Source organism: Cebus imitator, unplaced genomic scaffold (genome assembly GCF_001604975.1).
Source record: "Cebus imitator isolate Cc_AM_T3 unplaced genomic scaffold, Cebus_imitator-1.0 Scaffold429, whole genome shotgun sequence".
NCBI lineage: Eukaryota > Metazoa > Chordata > Mammalia > Primates > Cebidae > Cebus > Cebus imitator.
In genome coordinates, this window is record NW_016107744.1 from 40,294 (window position 1) to 60,694 (window position 20,401).

The 20,401-nt window shown below is 36.4% G+C and overlaps 1 protein-coding gene across 1 annotated transcript in view; it reads right to left on the bottom strand.

Annotated features, from left to right (window-relative positions):
- TSPAN8 (tetraspanin 8) overlaps positions 1–16,128 on the bottom strand; it is a 31,686-nt gene extending 15,558 nt beyond the window's left edge. Inside the window, exons 1-2 of the mRNA XM_017510072.2 lie at positions 15,721–16,128; positions 3,887–3,949 (exon numbers count right to left, since the gene is read on the bottom strand). Of these exons, the coding sequence (XP_017365561.1) occupies positions 3,887–3,949; positions 15,721–15,780 (123 nt within the window). The 5' untranslated portion in view covers positions 15,781–16,128. The remainder of the gene's footprint in view (positions 1–3,886; positions 3,950–15,720) is intronic.
- Between the last annotated feature and the right edge of the window lie 4,273 nt (positions 16,129–20,401).

Consider the following 20,401-nt stretch of genomic DNA (forward strand, 5'->3'; position numbering starts at 1 on the left):
TCATTATGCTGCGCTAAAGAAGCCACAGAAAGAAAGTAAATACTTTCTGATTCCATTTATATAAAGTTCAAGAATAAGCAAAACTATGGTTATAAAAATCAAAGCAGTGCTTGACTTTGAGCAAGGCAGAAGGGAAAGCAAGAGTTAACTGAAAAGGGACATGAGGGAACTTCCACGGGCTAATAAAAATGCTTTGTATTTTCATTTTTTAAAAAAATCCAGTTCCTGATATTCCATATCAATTTTATCTCTTTGTTCCCAAAAGTCATAGTCCATAGAATCATCTAGAAACTCTTTATTTTTACTGTTAATGAGATATGAAGGAAAAAAAAAATTCTAGGGCCCTTTTTAGTGGGAGGGCTACCCATCAGGCATAATTCAGTACTCCCAACAAACACACACATACTTGTCTTCATCGCCCTCATAACACCTAGCCTCAGTCTACCTCTTGTCCTCCCTAAGTGGATTTATCCAGAAGTAAATCACAATGAAAAAATAAAGCCTTGTGCCTGTGTTATGCGTAAACTCTATATGTAGCCCATTTGTCTTCTATCACTTCTATCTACTGGGCTGTCTCTAGATAGACCACTAGTTCCCAGACTAACTCAAAACCTCTGCCTCCCAGAATGGGCTATATAACATGTACATCAGATCCCCTGATAGTCAATACAAAAGTCACTGCTACTGCTCTAACAATATTTTTGTTTTTCAAGGCTTTTTAAATCCTCTTATTGCCTAGAGGAAACTGTTATTCAACAATCAATAGGAAGGAGTGTGCTGAAGTTATAAAAGCATTCAAACAAATACCTGTATTCTGTCAGGGTCCTAATAAATAAGTTTGTAATCCTGGAAGTCACCCAATCTATTGGGCTCCAGTTTCCCCATTTATAAAAGGGGATTGAGTCAACCTCTGGGATAGCTAAGGCCTCCTTTGTCTCTAAAAGTCTATGCTTAGAGATAATGTTTCAATTTACCTACTTTGAAAGCTTGGTTATGTCCTAAAGATTTTCATTTGATTGGGCTTTTGTTTGTTTGTTATTGTTTACTTATTAATATCATAGCTGAAAAATTAGTTTTGTTAATAAACAGGCATGACATTGGAATCAAAACAGATGTGACACAAATAGCAGTGTTAGGAAACCAGCACTATGGACTTACTGCTAAATATCGCTTCACTAGAATACTGCGGCCAGTACAGGCAAACCCTATAAGAAGATGTAAACCTCGCTAGCTGGGTTAACAGAAGTTAGAACAGCTATCCCAGACAAATAATAGCTCAAATATCTACATGTGAGGCCGAGACAGCGTGATCAGCACTTGTGCAGCAGGTAGTGAGATACTTCTATGATGCTAGGCTGGGCAGGGTAACCTACTGCCAGAGACTAGCCAGAAAGCAGTGTGTTGACTGTCCAGTGGCCATTGTTCCAAGGCCAGCCCAACAAGTGGTTATTCTTATTCAAGAATGAAGTGGAAATCTGAGTTCAGATGTTTGCACCAGGGGAGACACAGGAGGGTTTGAAAAGCTGTCTGGAACGAATACTGTGTCCCTGTGTGTCTTAGGACAATGAGAGAATTTAAAAGACAGAGAAATTGGGCTGGGCCTGAAAGATGAGGACTCAGGAATCCTCTTTGATCAAAAGGACCTCCTGGGACAAGGATGGCTTCTCATGTGCTTTTCCTCATGGTGCTAAGTTTATCCTGAGGTAGAAAAAAGGGTCCCTATGAGATACTGAGATACTTCAGCAAAAAGATGTCATTTCCCTGACATCCTCCTTTTGCGTGTTTATGCTCACGTTTTTCCTTCCAAAACAGCTACCTCTGTTTTTTCACTAACAAGAAATTCAGTTCTTTGCTCAGTCTTGATTCTTTGTCACTGGCTTGAGATAAATACAAATCAAGCCAATTTTATATATATAAGTCAAGCTGGTTAATGTTGTCCTGGCAGACACTGGCTTTTGTTCAGGGTGAAAGGCTGATGAAGCGTGAGTCAAAATGTAACTAAAGATGCTGTCTAGCTCTATTAATTCATTCATACCCCCAGATGTGGAGTAGCACCCTCTCAAGGACAATAGTTCCCCTTTAATACATTCAATATGTGCAATTTTTTTTAACAGACTAAACACCAAATTTGTTTGCCAGAAGCACTGGGAGGGAAAGAAAATATCAACGGGAAGTAAAATAATAAAATAAAATAAATTGCAGGCTGTACACACATCTTGAAGATGCCAAAGCACCCTGTAAGTAGGTGACAGTTAATCTCTGGACTTAATTATGAGTCCCAAAGTCAGACTTAGGATTCTACAGGATGAAAATTCTGCACATCTTCAAATGTTCTTCTTGGTCTCAAACACCAGAACTCCAGGCTGTCAGGAAGTCACAGTTACAGCTATCAGTAGAAAACAATAAGTGAAATCCTGATGGACTAGGATGTTACTAAAAAGCTGCCACACCATCTCCCCCCGAGTTTCTTCACCATGGTGAGGCACAGAATGTGAAAGCTGCTAACTGCCACTGTGGTTCCCTGGGCTCTCTAAGGACAGAAAGCAAATTTTAAAAGGAAAAGAACAACAGGAGAGAGAGAGAAAAACATCCAGAGATGTGAAGTGAGAAATAAATTTTCAGAAAAGCCACCCACTGTAGCAAGAAAACAGAGCAAACGTTAATTTCCTTTTCATCTTTCTTTCCACTGGGCTGTGTTCAAAAGTATTTAGCTGCACCATGGCATAATACGTTTTAGTAGAACATGCATTTTCCTAATTGCTGGCTTAATAATCTCGCAGTAATTATCAACTTGGAATCAAATTTCTTTTCAGAGAGGAGAAACTCTCTTTATGTGGGCAAATACCTTAAAAAAGGCTCTAGCAGTAGAAGAGGTGATCCTGAACAGTGGCAAGAGCCCAGAAAACAAGGAACAAATAAATGGCTCTGGATGTGTTAGAATAAGAATTTGCTGGGAGGGATGCCCCAGAAAAGAAGAGAGGAGAGAAAAGAATAAAAGCACAGGAGCCAGGAAATGACGCCATGGTGGCATTATGTTTCATAAAACTGACAGCTTAACCCCTGCACACTCCCCTCTTCCTCCTTCCCCCAATTCCTTCCACATTTGTGATAATGTGGAATGGAACAGATGCCACACATGTGGAGTCCAACAGTTGAGGCCAGAATTAACCATATAGAATACACTTCCTCCAGACCTGTAGATCTGGGTAAGGGCTTTGCCATGGGGCATGAAATGGTATGTGTGGGAGGAAAATGGGTTATGTTAATCTTATACAGATAGCAAGGATCTGGACATCCCCAGCTAATTACAGAGTTACACCAGCACAATCAGCCACTCGTAGCAAGCGGTTACCTTCACTGTCAGTTGCCACAGGTAAATAATAACTGTCCTTGTACTTTGTTGCCTTTAAAACACAGATTCAAATTCTTCTTCTCCAAAAGAACTTCTCATCTTCTTTCCTTTTGGACCAAACACCTTGGAATCAACTAAATTATTGTCAGTACCTTCTATTATAAAAATTATTCTTCTTGGTGAAAAGGAGAGGTGGCCTGTATCCTCAAGCTCTACATTGGCTGGCCTTAAACAAATAGTAAAGGAGGAAAATTTCCACTTTGGCCCCTTCCCACCTGCATTTCATTGAATTTTTTTGAATAACACCTCCTCCATTCTCTAGAAGGATTTTTCCACACCTAGCACAGTGCCAGTCACATAGTAATTTTGATTGATTGAACTGAATTATAAAATCACATAACAGCAGAAGTGATTACATGAAGCAGTCAAGAAAAACACTTTAGACATGTTTATTACTATTATTATCATAACTTTCATTATTATAAAAGAAACAAACTACATTGGGGAAAGGGTGACCTGTTTTTGCACATTTACCTCTTGAGTATCATCGCTTACTCGTACCCATATTGCTAATGCCAGGATCACGATACCACATAGCTGCAGGAAAAAAAGTTAGAACACAATTAGGATCCAATGAAACTGATTCCACACCCTCCCATCTATCTAGCAACAGTAGTTTATCATTGATTCTACTGTCACAACCTGGAAGACATAAATTAGACATATTCAGGTACAGATTATTGTTGAAATATTACACTGTAATTTGTAAGTTTGATGAGAATAATTCTATTTCTCATCCACAATTCACTCACAGGTCTATGGACAAGAAGTTATCTCCATTAGGCCTGGAATGATTATTTTCCATGTAATTCTAGTCCTGTGTTTCTGCTAGCATACAAAAGAAAAGTCACAATAGTTTAAAGAAAAAATATCCTTATCATGCCTCTAAGTTTGTTTGTGAGAAGCTATATTGGACCAGGAAAATGGCGAATGACTGACTAATCACCATTTACTCAAGATTCAGGAGGAAGGAAGAAGTTTGGTTACACAGGAAAAAGTAGAACATTTGACAAGATGTACAGTTAAGCAACAAGGCTATATAACAATCAATGCTTTTTGAACCCAAATGAACTCTTTTAAAAACAAGCTTTTTTAGGTGGTAAAGCTTACTCAGAGAAAAGGAACAATGACGGACAGAACTTAAATTCTTAAATTCCTTTAATGACTTTACCAGATTATTTAATTTGGGCCAATGCCAACACAATAAAAGGTAAAACACATTTTACTTTAGTGTAAGGAAAAGTCTTGTCTTTCACCATTTAAAAAAAAGAGTTATGCATTGTGGCTTCAAAACCCAAACTCAAAGATATATTATTAGATAGAGATGGTAAGAGCCAGACTGGTACCGTACCAGACACAGCAGGCCTTGAAGGACTTAGCTGACAATTCTGACCTTGCTGTGCTTTCACAGACAAATGTCCTGGGAGCATCGTTGCTTTTATGTATGGTAGAGACATACGTCTAGAACCCTTAAACAGTACTTTTAATGGCTTCTCATTAAGTTTGTAGGGGAAATAGAGTCAAGGGCTCTGTTCAGGAATAGGAAGGACAATAAGTAGTTGAGTAACCACAGACTCTGTGGTCCCTAAAAGATCTTGAAAATTACTTTAGTCTAAACCCCTCATTTTTAATGAAGAAATTGGAATCCTGGGTGCTATCACTTTAAGAAAATCCAGAGCAATTCCTAACCAACCTACCTTTACAACATACTTCAATTCCTAAAACTAATGTAATTAAACACCAAAGCTCTTTAACCGCCAAATAATCTATGCAATTATCTCATACACACACATAGACACACCTACACGATAAAATACAAATGATTAAAAACACTGCTTTCGTATTTGAAAACTTTCCTTACTTCTCTAATCCTGAGTTTTTATAGCATCCTTTCACTAAATTCTAATTTCGTTTGCAAATGAAAACAAATGCTCATTTTAGCAGCTCTTTGTTAATCAGTTTGTGAGTGATAATTTATGTCAAATGATAATGAGATTCTCTGGGATTTCCAGTAATTTCACACCAACAGAATATTTTGTTTGTTGTTTAGTTTGTTCACTGATTATCATCTTTCTTTTTCTTCCTTTTCACAAGTAGATCTTTAATGATTGGCTTAATAGTCACTCTGGCCTTTAGCTGTAACTAATGAAACTTGTAACTATTATGATTAGCACTCTTTCCTAATATTTATCAAACTATCAATGAAAAAACTTTAAGAATTCTTAGTAAGAGCTTAGTAAGAATTCAGTGTTTTTTTTTAACTTTAACTTTTTTGTTTGTGTATTACTATTTACTTTTTCAAGGTATTTAGACATCAAATCATTCATAAATCTTATTAAATCAATCTTATCTGCCCCTCAGATGGCAACTTTTACTCTTCTCAGCCACTGAAAGTTTTCTGTAACATTAAAATTTAAGAGTTTCAGTAGTCAAAAATATTTTGCCCAACTAATCTTCAGAGCTAGACAGTTTTTTTCAGGAACTTTGAAGCTAACCAAAGTATCATTTCCATCCCTAACTCTACCTTTCTTCAAACTTCATTTTAAAAATGAAATAAATGCTTAGAGTATATCATTCTCATCTGAGTGGAAAAATTCCCATGTAAATATCACTCTAATATCATTAAATTATTCATAACTTTGTTCAATAATTTTAAAGGTAAATTTATTTTCTATCAAGAATGACCATTTCTGAGTCATGAATAAATACTAAACCACTTCATCCCATTGTTAAAAGATTGACCATCATAATGGTTCTTTGAGCCCTTTACCCAGTTTAGATTTTAAGGTTTGTTCCCTAATGTTTTTATACTGTTTTAAACAATTAAAAGTATAAATAAATAAATAAATGCTTGCTCTGTCCTACTTTCTGTTGATAACACTGTAAAAGTAAAATGGGTTAGTATGGTGGTTCCAGGACCCTGCAGAACTGACTAGGCCTAGCTTTCCCTTGCTTCTGGTTTCTCTTTGAAGAGAATCACTGTGGTTTTCACTCAGCTCTCACAGAACAGCCTTCATTTTATGGAATCTGGATAGAGTTGGTCTGAACCAGCATTCTAAGAAATTAGGCAATTTTGATACTTCCTTACAATGACTTAATTGTGTCTCCATAAAATTCATATGTTGAAGCCCTAACCTTCAATGTAACTGTTTTTGGTGATAGGCTTTTAGAAAATAATTAAGATTAAATGAGGTCTTGAAAATAGGTCCTAATCTGATAGAACTGGTGACCTTAGATGACAGAAATCTTTCTTTCTCCATTGTCACCCTGGGGAAGGACATATGAGAACACGATGAGAAGATGGCCACAGAAAGAGGGTCCTCAGCAGAAACTCAATTGGCTGGCACTTAATCTTAGCCTTCCTGGCCTCCAGAACTATAAGAAAATTAATTTCTGCTGTTTAAGCCGCCTAGTCTACAGTATTTTGTTGTGACAGCCCAAGCAAACTAAGAACAGGCAGACACTAAAGACCATAAAATACCAGGAAAAAAAATGGGAAGATACTCTCTAGAACAAAGATAAATGGTATAATGCTGATTTTTCCTCCTCTCTGATAATGTGTCTCCAATCATCCCTACTCCTTCCCTCCAAATTCTACCTTTTTATTTGGGTGTTTTTTAAAGTGTGTTTGGAGAGTGCTGAAAATACTGTGTTACGAGGAGGAGTGAATTTTGAACTACATCATTTTTGGTCCCAAAATGGACACCTTGTAGATAAGCTTAAGAAACCTCTTTTTGTGCTTTCCCTGAGGGGAAAAAAAAGAATAAGACAAAAGCCCTAACAAACTAGGACTGTAATGCTGCTGCTACTGTTGTTGTTAATTTTCAAGTTTCTTCTTTTACTAAATATTTATTTAAAAGTCTTCAATTGCAATGTGGTAAGAGAATGCAGACTGTAGGATTGTTACTTGGGAGTTTTGTTATTGTTGTTTTTTCATTTCCTTCATCAATTTCTAAAGATTCAGAGATATTAGAAAAAACAACAAAGTCTCAAGAGGTACAAGGTTTATTAGAAATTAATTAAATATACTTTATTTTTTGAATCATTTACATCCCCTGTATCCCTGTTTTTCTTTTTCTTCCTGAGTTATCAAAATCTGAGAGATGGGTTAAGTTGTGTTAAGCTGAATTAATGGAGTTTGCATTTACTATTCTTTGTCTCTAACAGTGTTTCTTCCATATAATCCAATAAATGCCATTTAGTGTAATCAGTCTTGGGTTTTAATGCAGAGTAAATTTTCCAAATTGCTATTTTCTATTACATCTCTTTCAAAATATCCTCTCAATTTACATTTGAGATAACAAAAAATACAACTATTTAGACACCTGACTTCTTCATTTCCAGACCTAAAAAGGTTAGCCATTTAACCATGATTTTCCCATGCTTCAGCTGTCTATTTTTACTCATACCTTAATCGTTTTGGATATGTTTCAGTAAATTTTACAGTGTGAATACCTGAAGGTATCTTTCTCTCTTATTCATTTGTGAAAGGCTCTGAATGCTCAGCAGACATTGTTCCATTGTCTTCTGATTTTCAGGGTTACAATAGAAGACTATTATCAGCCTTATTTTTGTTCATGCATTATTTGGTTTTCTTTTTTGTCATTTGTATCTAGACATTTGTAAGATGTTTATTTATCTAAGTTAGTAGTTTTCTCAATATTTATTTAGGCATAGATGTCTTCTTTAATTGGGGTAGAACAGGCGCTTGCCATCTGCATACAAGGCATGTTTTCGGCTCCACAAAATTTCCATATATTAATGTGATTACTGTTTTTGTTCCATTTATTTTGTCCTCTTTTTCAGGAGTACAGCTTATTTTGGGTTTCCACTCTCTGTTGTCTATATCTATTATCTTCTTTCACAACATTTTGATTTCTTTTTTGATTTTCCTGTGGGAGAACTTATCACTGTCTTTATCTAATGTGATCTCTACAGTGAAGTTTAATTCTGCTATTATGCTTGTAGTTTACTTGAAGTCCTTATGTATTTCCCTTTTTATCTCATCCCATGGTTCTCCAATAAAATTTATCTTCTGTTATGGCCTCCATCCACTGTTTCATGAGGGGTTACTTTTTAGCATCACGTTGTGGATACCAATTTCAACATACTTTTTTTTCAGGATTCTAGAGTATTTCTTTCAGGGATGTGTGCTTGCCCTCTAATCTTCAGGGTGACAATATCTTTCACTTGTTCAACAGTATTTTTTATTAGGCCTTCTGCTGAATTTCCTTGACGAAGATAAGACAAATTGTGATTTAGAGTTCATTAACAGTAAAATGTGCATTCCCTTTACAAGCATGGCCTAATGCAGTTCTGATCTACTAGGCCTCATGCAATATTGGATTTTCTGATGCTGTAAACCAGTGGAGTAAATTAAAATCTCCAACTTATAGCAGACTCTGCAATCATGGTTTCCAAAAGAATCTTCAGCCCCATATGAATGGTGTTTATTGTATTGAGTGTTTATACGGTTTAGCTGTGTCCCCACCCAAATTTCATCTTGAATTGTAGCTCCTATAATTCCCACATATTGTACTAGGGACCTGGTGGGAGATAATTGAATCATGCAGGTAGTTTCCTTCATATTGTTCTTGTGGCAGTGAATATGTCTCACAAGATCTGATGGTTTATATGGGGAAACCCCTTTCACTTGGCTCTCATTCTTGTTTCCCTGCTGCCATGTAAGACATGCCTTTAATTGTCCATCATGATTGTGAGGCCTCCCAAGCCATGTGGAACTGTGAGCCCATTAAACCTCTTTGTATTTATAAATTGTCAGTCTCAGGTATGTCTTTATCAGCAGCATGAAAACAGATTAATACAAGTGTTAAATGTATACTCCATGTGTCTCCATGGTTGCATTCATGTGCATCTTCTATCAAGCACTCAGTATAACTGCTGCAAATTTTAATTTTTAAATAACTCTTAATTTTAGGGAAAATAAATTAACCACATTTTTTTTCCTCACACAAATATGGCCTCATAACCACTGACATTCATTTAGCTTCAAAACATCTAGAGAGAGATGAATGTTCAGCATTTAATCTGTATCCTGATGTTTCTGAATAAAAAAGATGCAAATTTAGTAATATTCTTACCATGTTGTTTCAAAAGTATAACTTTCATATAAGTAATACCTGTAGACCTATACATCCATTTGAAAAGCCTGGGAAAAAAATACAAATGACAGCCCACAGGCCACAGGGCATTATATCAGGAAGTTATAACTCAAGGTAATTCACACAGAAAACATATGTCCTATCTTGCTACCTTGACAAATGTGCCCATTTAATCACCTGGAGGAAAAGGTTTGATTTAGAATTCTCAGGGCATTTGGGCAGGGAAATTTGGGTCCTAAATATTCAAAGTGAAAGCCAGCCTCCGGGTTGACATATCCCTCTATCCCTGCAGATTGCTCGCCCTGTGAGATGAGAGGAGGGTCAGAGTAGGGCTAAAATTATATTTCTATTTTAACGGTCCATTATGCATGAAATACTGTCACAGTAGATTCTAATAGTCTTAAATGAAAAAGCAATTACAATATTTAGAATCAGGAAAAATATGTTAATTGTGCTATTTTTGATGGTCAGTCCTTGGTTACAGGTTTTCATAAAATAGTTCAGTTGATCTTTACAATTAATCCTGCCAGGTAAAATGATCATTATTATTTTAAAAATAATGCAAAGACTAGAGCACAGAAAAGCCAAGGGACATATTCCAGAACAAGAAGGGGTAGATTCAGGATTGGAATCTCAGTCTGTTTACAAAATCTACTTTTTCTCCATTCCCTTAATTTATGATAGAAGAATTTCTGCCTTATTATAGTTCTTGCTATCTTATTTCTCCTTTGTTTCAAAACTCAACATTTAAATTTATTCATCACTATGCCAAATGTTTACATATTTCTGCTTCATAAATATGTCTATAAAATACTGGTCAAAATGTCTTTTTCCTAAATATTTATCTAGTGTTAATTCCTACTTCTTTGTATGTATTAACTTATTTAATCAACACCACAAACCCATGAGGTAGATACTACTCCTATCCTCATTTTTACAGATGAGGACAATAAAAGCACAGAGAGGTTAACCATTTTCCCCAGAGAAGCACAGCTACTGATTGACATTCAGCCTGTTCTATCAACCAATGGGCTCTAACGCTTTAGCTCCATGCTAATTACATAGGGCCTAGCAACCACTGTATTTACTAAATTCATACATTTCAGCTATTCTTAGGTTATCATCTTGAAAGATTTCATCAATGGACACAATAAAATATAATTGTGTCCTATTCTTTTTAGTGTACCACTATCTCAGGGTTATGTCTGCTTTGCCTCCAATCTTTCAATTGCTCTCAGCACATCCAGTCTCAAGGGCTGAACATCACATAAAATACAATGATGAATACTGAAACTCTGGATCTTGGGCTCTCCCCAAGTTCCAACTTCTTTCTGCTCTCTTCAAACCTCCTCAAGCATTGGCTTCCTTCAGTTACTAATATATTCAGCTTTACAATTCGGCTCCTCCCTATGACTCATTTCGGATTGATAATATATCTCATTCTGCTTTCCTTCATTAAGAGCTGGCCTCTCCATAGCTCTCCGTCTCTGGTCATTATTCCGCTGCATCCACCAGCCAGAGGCCCCATGTTTCATACTCACACAGACCCCTAAGGCACCCTAAGCATCTACAATATCCCAGGCTTGAACTAACTGAGAGGAGCATTTAAAAATTGGGGCATTTCATCTATTTTTGAAACAAGACTCAGGGAAATAGGTTTCATACCTGTAATTTATCTATTGTCTGCAGCACTTACAGTTCTGTAACTTGCATCAAACGCTAGCATTAGTGATCAGGAATAACTTTTACTTTTATATATTTTTCTTCAATTAGTAATTCTAACAAATGGAAATCACCATATGCTTATGTGGTATATTTCAAGTTGTCCCTGAAAAGAACCGGGTCTGTTTAGATTAAATGACCATATGCATATCTAAGAGGTATTTCAACATCTGGCTTTACTTTGCAAAGGCTCAGTTTTGCAAGTTATACCTGGAAGAATGCATTTGAAAACATAAGGCCTTGGGCATCTATAAGAAAACCACATCAGTGGGATCATTAAAATTTTTACTTAAGTAAACATTAGGAATGTGACAAATTGCTAACTTCCTATGAAGAATCGTAAAACTCCAGCTGAGAGCTCTGAGCTGGGCGTAGAAGGGAGAGTAAAAGTAGGAACCTTCCCTAACCTCAGAGGTGACTCCTGCTGCCTATATTTTAATTTGAAATATTGATGTCGCCTGTTGGCTAAGAAGTTATCACTGGTTTTTGCAACTGTCGCTCTCACTGAAAGATTCCATTTCAAAATCTCTTATATACAGATTGTAAATCCTACCACATATGCTGGTGGTAGGAATAGCCAAGGGATGTTACGAAGGTCTAACTGAAACCTACAGCATCATAAAGACATGTCTCTATCATCAAAGAAACAAACAAATAATATAACCATAAAATGATAAGAGCTCCTGCCTGGTGTGGTGGCTCATGCCTGTAATCTGGCACTTTGAGAAGCTGAGGTGGGAGGATCACCTGAGGTCAGGAGTTCAAGACCAGCCTGGACAACACGGCAAAACCTCGTCTCTACTAAAAATACAAAAAAATTAGCTGGGTGTGGTGGTGCATGTCTATAATCCCAGCTATTCAAGAGGCTGAGGCAGGAAAATCACTAGAACCCAGAAGGTGGGGCTGCAGTGAGCTGGGATTGTGCCACTGTGCTCTAGCCTGGGGAATCGAGTGAGACTCCATCCCAATAATAATAATAATGATAATAATCAGAGCTCCCCAAGAAAGCAATGGTAATATCTGGGTCTGGTATGAAACAGACCTCTATAATCTAACTTAAACCCTATCAAGGTAGGTAGGTAAATAATCCTGAATCTATAACCTACCCCTTTCTAGACTGTCTTTGTTATTTTGATAATTCAAATCTATTCCAAATTTTTGATTAGCCGTTTAATGAAACACTGACCTCTGATGTCTTCACAATAGCTATTAGCACTTTCCAGGGTGTTTTAATACCACAAAGATATATTTTAACTGTTTCATAATTTGAAGTTTGCTACTGGTTTGGGTGCTTTGAAACATCTTCAATAAAGTGCGAGCCACGCATTTATTAGCATATTAATATTTTGGTTTGTTTAAATGTGCCATATATATTCTGAATTATATAAGGAAAACAATGACTACAGTTCTTTAAAGAAAATATCTGAACTTCTTGGATAAATGGCTGATTCCAGGACTGGGCAGAAAATAGGCAAGTGATCTGGAACATGTCAAACCAAATACTATAAAGGTAATCAATTTATGATCATTTCAAAAGAACGTGAATCATCTTGAAGAAGCTCCTGCTGGCCAGAGATGGAACAAATTGCACATTAATAAAGGTAAATATTGTAATGAAGTTGATCTATCATTTCATAATGATAATTAAAGAAATATTAGCTTATCACTGTCGGAAAACACTAGTAACTTAACTCATCACTTGCGATACAGTAAGTAAAGAGTAAGAAAGAAGTATTTTATGCCACTTAAAAAAAATTAAAAAGGGAATACCCAGGAAATGAAACAGTAAATGAGAAATTTCTCCTTGCAGAAAGTGTTCCAGCTAATAAATAAAGAAAAGTTGATGAAACTAGAATATCATCACTTTGAACCTCTTAATGAACTAATGATGGATTTTGGCACTTGACCATCAATGGCTATGAACATCACAAAAGAGGGACACAATCAGACATCCAATGCCTCCTGATGAAAGAATACAAAATCAGTTATGATTTCTGTGCCCCAAAAAAGGACCATTTTATCAGGCTGCACCACAGGTATGCAAATAGCAACATCCAGAATGTGGGTAATGTGATAAAACAAACACACACCAGTGCATAACATTTCAGTAGGGAGAAAAAGAGATGTTGACTGAGGGAAAATCAACAGATTAAAATTGACATGAAACATACATTAACCAATCACAAAATGTGGACCTTATTTGGATCCTGATTTTAACAGGAACATTTATGAAGTAACTGGAAATTTGAACCCTGGATGAATATTTGACAATCGATTTAAAAATTCTTATTAAGTTTTTAAAGTGTAATAATGATATTGTGGCTACATTTTGTTTGTTTCTTTGTTTTGTTTTGAGATGGAGTCTTGCTCTGTCACCCAGCCTGGAGTGCAGTGGCACGATCTTGCTTTAATGCAACCTATGCCTGCTGGGTTCTAGAAATTCTCCAGGCTCAACCTCCTGAGTAGCTGGGACTACAGGCATGTGCCACCATGCCCAGGTAATTTTTTGTATTTTGAGTAGAGGCAGGGTTTCACCATGTTGGCCAGGCTGGTCTCAAACTCTTGACCTCATGATCCACCCTCCTCCGCCTCCCAAAGTGCTGGGATTACAGGCATGAGCTACTGCGCCTGGCTGTGATTACATTTTATAAAAAATTATTATGTTTCAGAGATGTATACTAAAATGCTTGCAGACAAAATTATATATCTTAGAGGTGCTTCAAAATAATATGGGGTGGGGAAGTGAATAGAGTATAAATGGAGAAAGATTGGTCATCTTTCTGTGGCCACTGTGGCTGCCCAATGGAGTTGATTACCTATTCTGTCTTCTTTTGTGAATATTCAAAGTTCTCCATAAGAAAAAAAAAGCTTTCCCCTTCAAGTTTTTCATGACCCATTTGTATTTTCTTTGGGGCTCTGGAAATCATCTTTATTGTCCCATACCTTGCAATTCACCTGTTCAAACCCAGAGGTGAAGGGAGGGAATCAGTTGGGCTCTGGATGGAATCGGACCATGTTTTTACTAGAGTCCTTAAGTTAGGGAGGCCTGCTTGATATACAACTAAGGATAATTGTCCTTTAATTAAGGGATTTTTTTTCCTTTGTGATTGTTTTTGCTGCAATATCAAAACATTTATGAAATGTTTATCCTCTTTGATTCTCCAAACCAAAGAATACAGGCTTTTCTTTTTTTATATATCCTACTCCCAATGTTTAATCAATTTAAGTATCTCAAGGGAAGAAATGTATCAGAAATAACTAAAAAATTGGCATATATGTAGCATGAGCTACATTTAATATTTGCAAAGGCAGCCCATTAAAAGGAAAGTACAAAGTACAAACCTTTATTTTACTTTTTAAAATATTTACTTGCTTATTTAAAATTCACCAATATATCTATCTGTACTCATTAGCACTACTGATTATTGAATGAAAAGTCAGTCTAAACAACAAAGCTGTATTCATGTAGTTAAGTTTAATTAAGTTCATCATTATTTTAATAGAACAGAAATATAGCAACACTATGAGATGTCTGTTTACTAGAGACAACCAGGTACAAAAACAGAACCAGAGTTCTTTCATCCTTGGAGTGGATAAGCTAGCTTTTAATTCAGTATTACAAAATATTTTTTTCACTTAAATACTTCAGGCTATTTCCACGGACCGATGTTTAAACAATCTTTAATTGTACCGTCTATGCTAAAAATGATAAGGTCAATTTCCCAACATCCCAGCCTGCTCTTTTCACACCTTGTTTTTCCATTTTCCATTGATAGATGCCACTTATTAATGTGTTGGTTACGTCTACGTCAATGGACTTTCAAGAGAAACATAACAAATCGCTAAAATATAAGCCCTGTCAATTAAAAGGTGGGGTGTTGACACAGCAAAATGCTAACTTTAAAATGCCAATACATACATATATATCCACTGTCTTGGTTCGATCTTCTTTTGATTTAGAAATTTTATCATTTCCCCTTCAAGTTTTTCATGACCCATTTGTATTTTCTTTGGGGCTCTGGAAATCATCTTTATTGTCCCATACCTTGCAATTCACCTGTTCAAACCCAGAGGTGAAGGGAGGGAATCAGTTGGGCTCTGGATGGAATCGGACCATGTTTTTACTAGAGTCCTTAAGTTAGGGAGGCCTGCTTGATATACAACTAAGGATAATTGTCCTTTAATTAAGGGATTTTTTTTCCTTTGTGATTGTTTTTGCTGCAATATCAAAACATTTATGAAATGTTTATCCTCACAGATTCTGAAGTGCACTTTTTTGAGTCATTGGCTCATTTTCAATTACTGAAATAACCAAAGAAAGAACAAACAAATCCAAACAAGTACATGGAAAATACATTTTCCCCTTCTCTTATTTCTCTAGTGTACAGTCTGTTCTTGTTTACGATATTTATATCAAGATCCTCTTTCTTGCATAAAATTGATAATTAAAAGGAAAACACTTACCCAGAACACGAAGTTGAAGATAAACATAGAATATTTTATACAGCCACTCACACCTGCCATTTCGGAAAAGGATTAGGACTCCAGATGCTGTGAATTTAACTATTCGTTACAGGTTTGTCCTGCAATATGCTCTGGAGCAACTTGCCTGCAGAGCTTTCTGTGCCCACGGCTTCAGAGCAGAAAGAGAAAGCAAAGAAGTAGAAGCAGGAAGAAAACAGTTATTAAAGTGGATAAAAAATTAACCCACACATTTAAATATGGCAAAGCCTATCTCCAGGCGAGTATGTTCCTTTGCTTGTCATGGCTCCTGGGGCACTGGGCCAGGATATTTATGATCCTTTCTCAAAAACTGCCTCCTCTAAAGTAAACAGATATCAAGTGAAGGAAGTGGCACTGGATCAGGCGAGAGAGTGGCACAGTGCTAGTAGGTTGCTGGCTTTCAGAAACCACTGCCTGACTTCCCTGCCCTCTATTTCGACTGTGGGAAAATAAGGCTATTTTGTTCTGAGTTAAGTGGACCTCGTATCTCTACTCATTTTTGCATTGCATTTTCTCAATACTACAGAATTTCTTCCAAATGCAATAACATGCATTTAGAAATCTGCAAAATATCAAGGTTTAGACATAGCAACCATTTTTCCAGAATAGTAACCGGAATAGTAAAACAACCATTACATGTATCTGCCCTCCAAAACATCTAAATTTATTTCAAAACTGTTTCAGAGCTGCCTTAAATGCACCACAGTTTCAGAAATTGTAGAGGGAGAGGCAGCCTCGACTATCATGATAAGACCATTTCCTTTTTATCTTTATTCCTTTATGATGTAAAAGGAAATAAATCATAAACTGGCACTGCCTGCTCCTATTATGTTCATTTTATAATGCATGGTCATTTCGATAGCTTGGTTTGTTTTTAAGGTGGACGCTGTACTTTCTTTCCTCTGATATTATGTCTAGCAACAGCTCCTCTCCACCAACTCAGTTTCTGGATTCCAGGTCCTCTTGGACAAAAAAATTCAAACTGGGAAGGTGGTCATGGATCAGTGACTGTAGATTTTACTATTTGTTTCTAGTGCTAATAGAAGGCAGCTGTCTCAGGTAAAGGCAAAATTCTCTGACATAATCAGGGAGGTGTAGACTGCTTTGTGTAAACAGCCTGGGTCATGTTAGTTTCCACATCCTGCCTCTCAAACGGAGTTCTTCTCCCCCTAAATAAAAGAACCCTCTACTTTAAAAGGTTGTTGAGAAAATTATTCCTTAAAATCTTTGCTAAGTTTTGCACAATAAGTAAGCATGAACTTCTTACAAAAGAAAAATATTATTTCTAATTTTCACTGGCATACAATGTTTTTGAAACAGTCCCACTCCCTGACTACAAATACAATATATTTTAATGCATTATCAACAACAATATTTACTGTTAAAGACAAAGGCCAGATTTAGGATTAATTCCAAAAATAATGGCTTAATATATAAATCAACACTAAAATTGTTTGTATTCTGTTTCCTACTAGAAAATGGAAATAGTTTCACAAAATTCTATTGAGATATTATTGCATAAAGAATAATCTATGGCTGAAAGAAGAAAGAATTTCACATTGAATGAAAACCAAAATAAATTTATAGTCCCAGAAATGATTATCATTTAGAGGCTAAAATGTTTTTTAAAATTACAGATTTAAATGCTGCTTTGTTGACAGGAATGTATTGAATACCAAAATAGATCTTTTGGTGGACGCTGAATGTCCTTAAAAGGAATCCTGTATAGTCTTTAGTTAAATCACTCGAACTCTGTAACACAAAAATCGATGGGTGTGTGCTTACAGGTGAATGACTCTGTGTAATAGAACCCCCAGTCCAATTCAAAACAGTTCACTCCTGGAAATTCCTATTCCTATTAATGTTATAATCACACAACACTCTCCCAAGCTGAATTGGTAGAGGTATTTTGTATTCTTCTTTCTTTCTATCCAATCACTCTTAATGGTCTTTATAGCTCCTAAATTTCTGTTGAAACTATTTCCTCCATCTCATTCTTTTTCACTGTCATTATTCAGCCCTTTATCATTTCTTACTTGAGCTGTGTCAATAGAAGCATAGTTAATCTCCCTGCCAGTCTCTCCCAGCTCCTCTCTGCTTTGGCACTTTAAAACTCTTTTTGAGAAACACTTATTGACTAGGCAATTCCTCTGATGAAAAACCAATCTAAGGATATTTTCCTTTTACCTATAGGATAAATTTCAGATTCCTTAAAGCAGCACTTACAGCACATGGCAAACAAGTCCTCCATCCACTTCCCAGAAATTTATCCCTCCCCTTTCCTCCTAGACAGCCTCCACTTCTAGGTTCCATAATCACAGAATTATTTTCCAGGCCTAGAACACACCTTTGGAATTTATGCCTTCTTCCTTCTGCCTGGAACGTCCTTTCCCTCCTACTCTATTGCCACACCCCTGTGGAGCCTTCCCCTCCTCATCCTCTGCCCCTACTCTGGGCAGATTTACTAGCTTCTCAGTCCTCAAGTCCATTATTATTTGAATGGACCTTTAATCTACAATTGCCACTATATCACATTTATTTGTCTCTCTCCCACATTTGATCCTATATGCCTGAAAAGCAGAAATCTTATCTTATTCACCTCTGTACCTACAGTAGTTGGCATTGGAGCTACAGAGATTTGCAATGGCAGCAAAACTTCCCAGAAAACTCAACTAGTGATTTCCTCATAAGGAACTACCAATATGCTACCTCTGCCTTAAAAATATAATTATTATTAGGTAAAGAAAAACAGTTTATTAATTTCAAGACTTGTCAGAGCCTTTAACATTCTAATATTCAAGGAGGTGACATATAGCAATTCTGAAATGAATATAATCTCAGAACATATTTTTGAATGACATATTCAGGACCAGTGTTACAGAATGTGCATACATACTTACAGAAGCCCTGTTCTAGACAACCTCTCACTCTTACACCTGAGAAAAGAGCAGTGCAGGCAGATTGAGTAGCCCAAGTTTACAAAACTGGTTAGTGACAGATCTCCTTCTAGAAACAAGGTCACACGATTATCAGATCAGTATTCTGTCTACTGGTGTCAACGACCTCTTGAGTTCTGTAGAATAAGAATAAGTCATTTACTGCCCTAGATATTGAGAAATTTTCATATAACAGATATGTTAACAGTGGTGGGAGGTTGCAGGGGTTGGAGATTGTGAATAATAAATCTTGGACCCTGTGAAAGAGGCCAGTAAGGAAAGAAATGGAGAGTGCGATATTATAAGAAGAAATGACAATCAAGGGAAAGAACAGGAGGAAAGTCTAAGTCAATTTAGATAAAGTTTTTCTAATGTTGTCATCATGCCAATTATTACTTGCAGCAAAGGCACAGAGTAAGGCAGAATAATAATTCCAATTTGATTAATCGTGAAAAGTCTCCATGAGGCAGTTATCAGTGAGCTAGATTTTAATAGCAGTATGGGAACCCTGGTAGGGAAGAGAGAGAGAGAGAGAGAGAGAGAGAGAGAGAGAGAGAGAGAGAGATTCCTTATGCTCAAGGTGGAGGAAAGTATATGAGTAGAACCATCAAATACCCTACAGAAAATACGGCATTTTCTCTAAGTCATCAAGCAAACCAGGCCTACATTTGGGACTTGAACCAGAAATCAAGCATAGATAGATGGTTCATATTTTCATCTTGATTTCATCTTTTCTTCCATGAGATAATATTCAAAAATTTATTCAATGGATATATTGAATCTTTACCATATTCCAGGCACAATACTAAGTGCTAGAGACACAGCAGTTTATGAAACAAGATAAAAATCCCTGCTCTCCTGGACCTTACACCATGGTGAAAAGATAACTTCTTTGCATTTTTGTTTCCAACATCTTGTTACCCAATGTATTTGTCCATGGAGTAGACAGTGAAAAAACAGTTCATGGGTTGTAGAGAAAAGACTATTTTTTCTCTTGTATTTTATATTCTCCCATTATCACTGTCCTTCTATACTATTCATTTTTCATGACATTATTGATAATCAATTCATGTTCTCAAAGGCTAACAACAACAATAACAAAAAAAACATAATGCTGAGATTTATCTTCCTTATGACTTTACTGAGGGCTGGATATGTAAAGACATGAGATTATACACTCTGAACAATTTGAGTGAAGAGAAGATTCTGATGCTTTTAGCATGTCTCGTTTTGAAAAAACCCTTTTTCTTATTTCTGGAAAGTTGGAGTTCTCACTTAGGGGTTTTATGGTCTCTTTTATAGGAGCAGAGCCTTGGCTCTTGTGCTCTAGTCCCATTCCAGCCTTCCCGAGACCAACATTCTTCTTCTGCTTTCATGTGATCCCAATACTCTGTTTCCTAGCCGGTGTGCTTATGGAGCCTGGCTCATAAAAACCCTTTTGTATCCTCACTGGGAATGCACCAGATAAGAAGCATCCGGTATGGGAAGGTTGCCGCTCCTCTCTTTGCAGGACATTTTAAAGCAACTATCTCTACCTAAGAGTGTTAGTTCCAGCTTAGAACTAAAGTAGGGGTTAGAATTGTCAATGTGAAGTAGCAATACCATGTTTGTAGAATGGATACCCAGTATTCAATATTCTTCCTCTTTTGTAGATATTTTTATTCTAAAATATGAATGACTTGCATCTGGATTATAAATTTGTCATA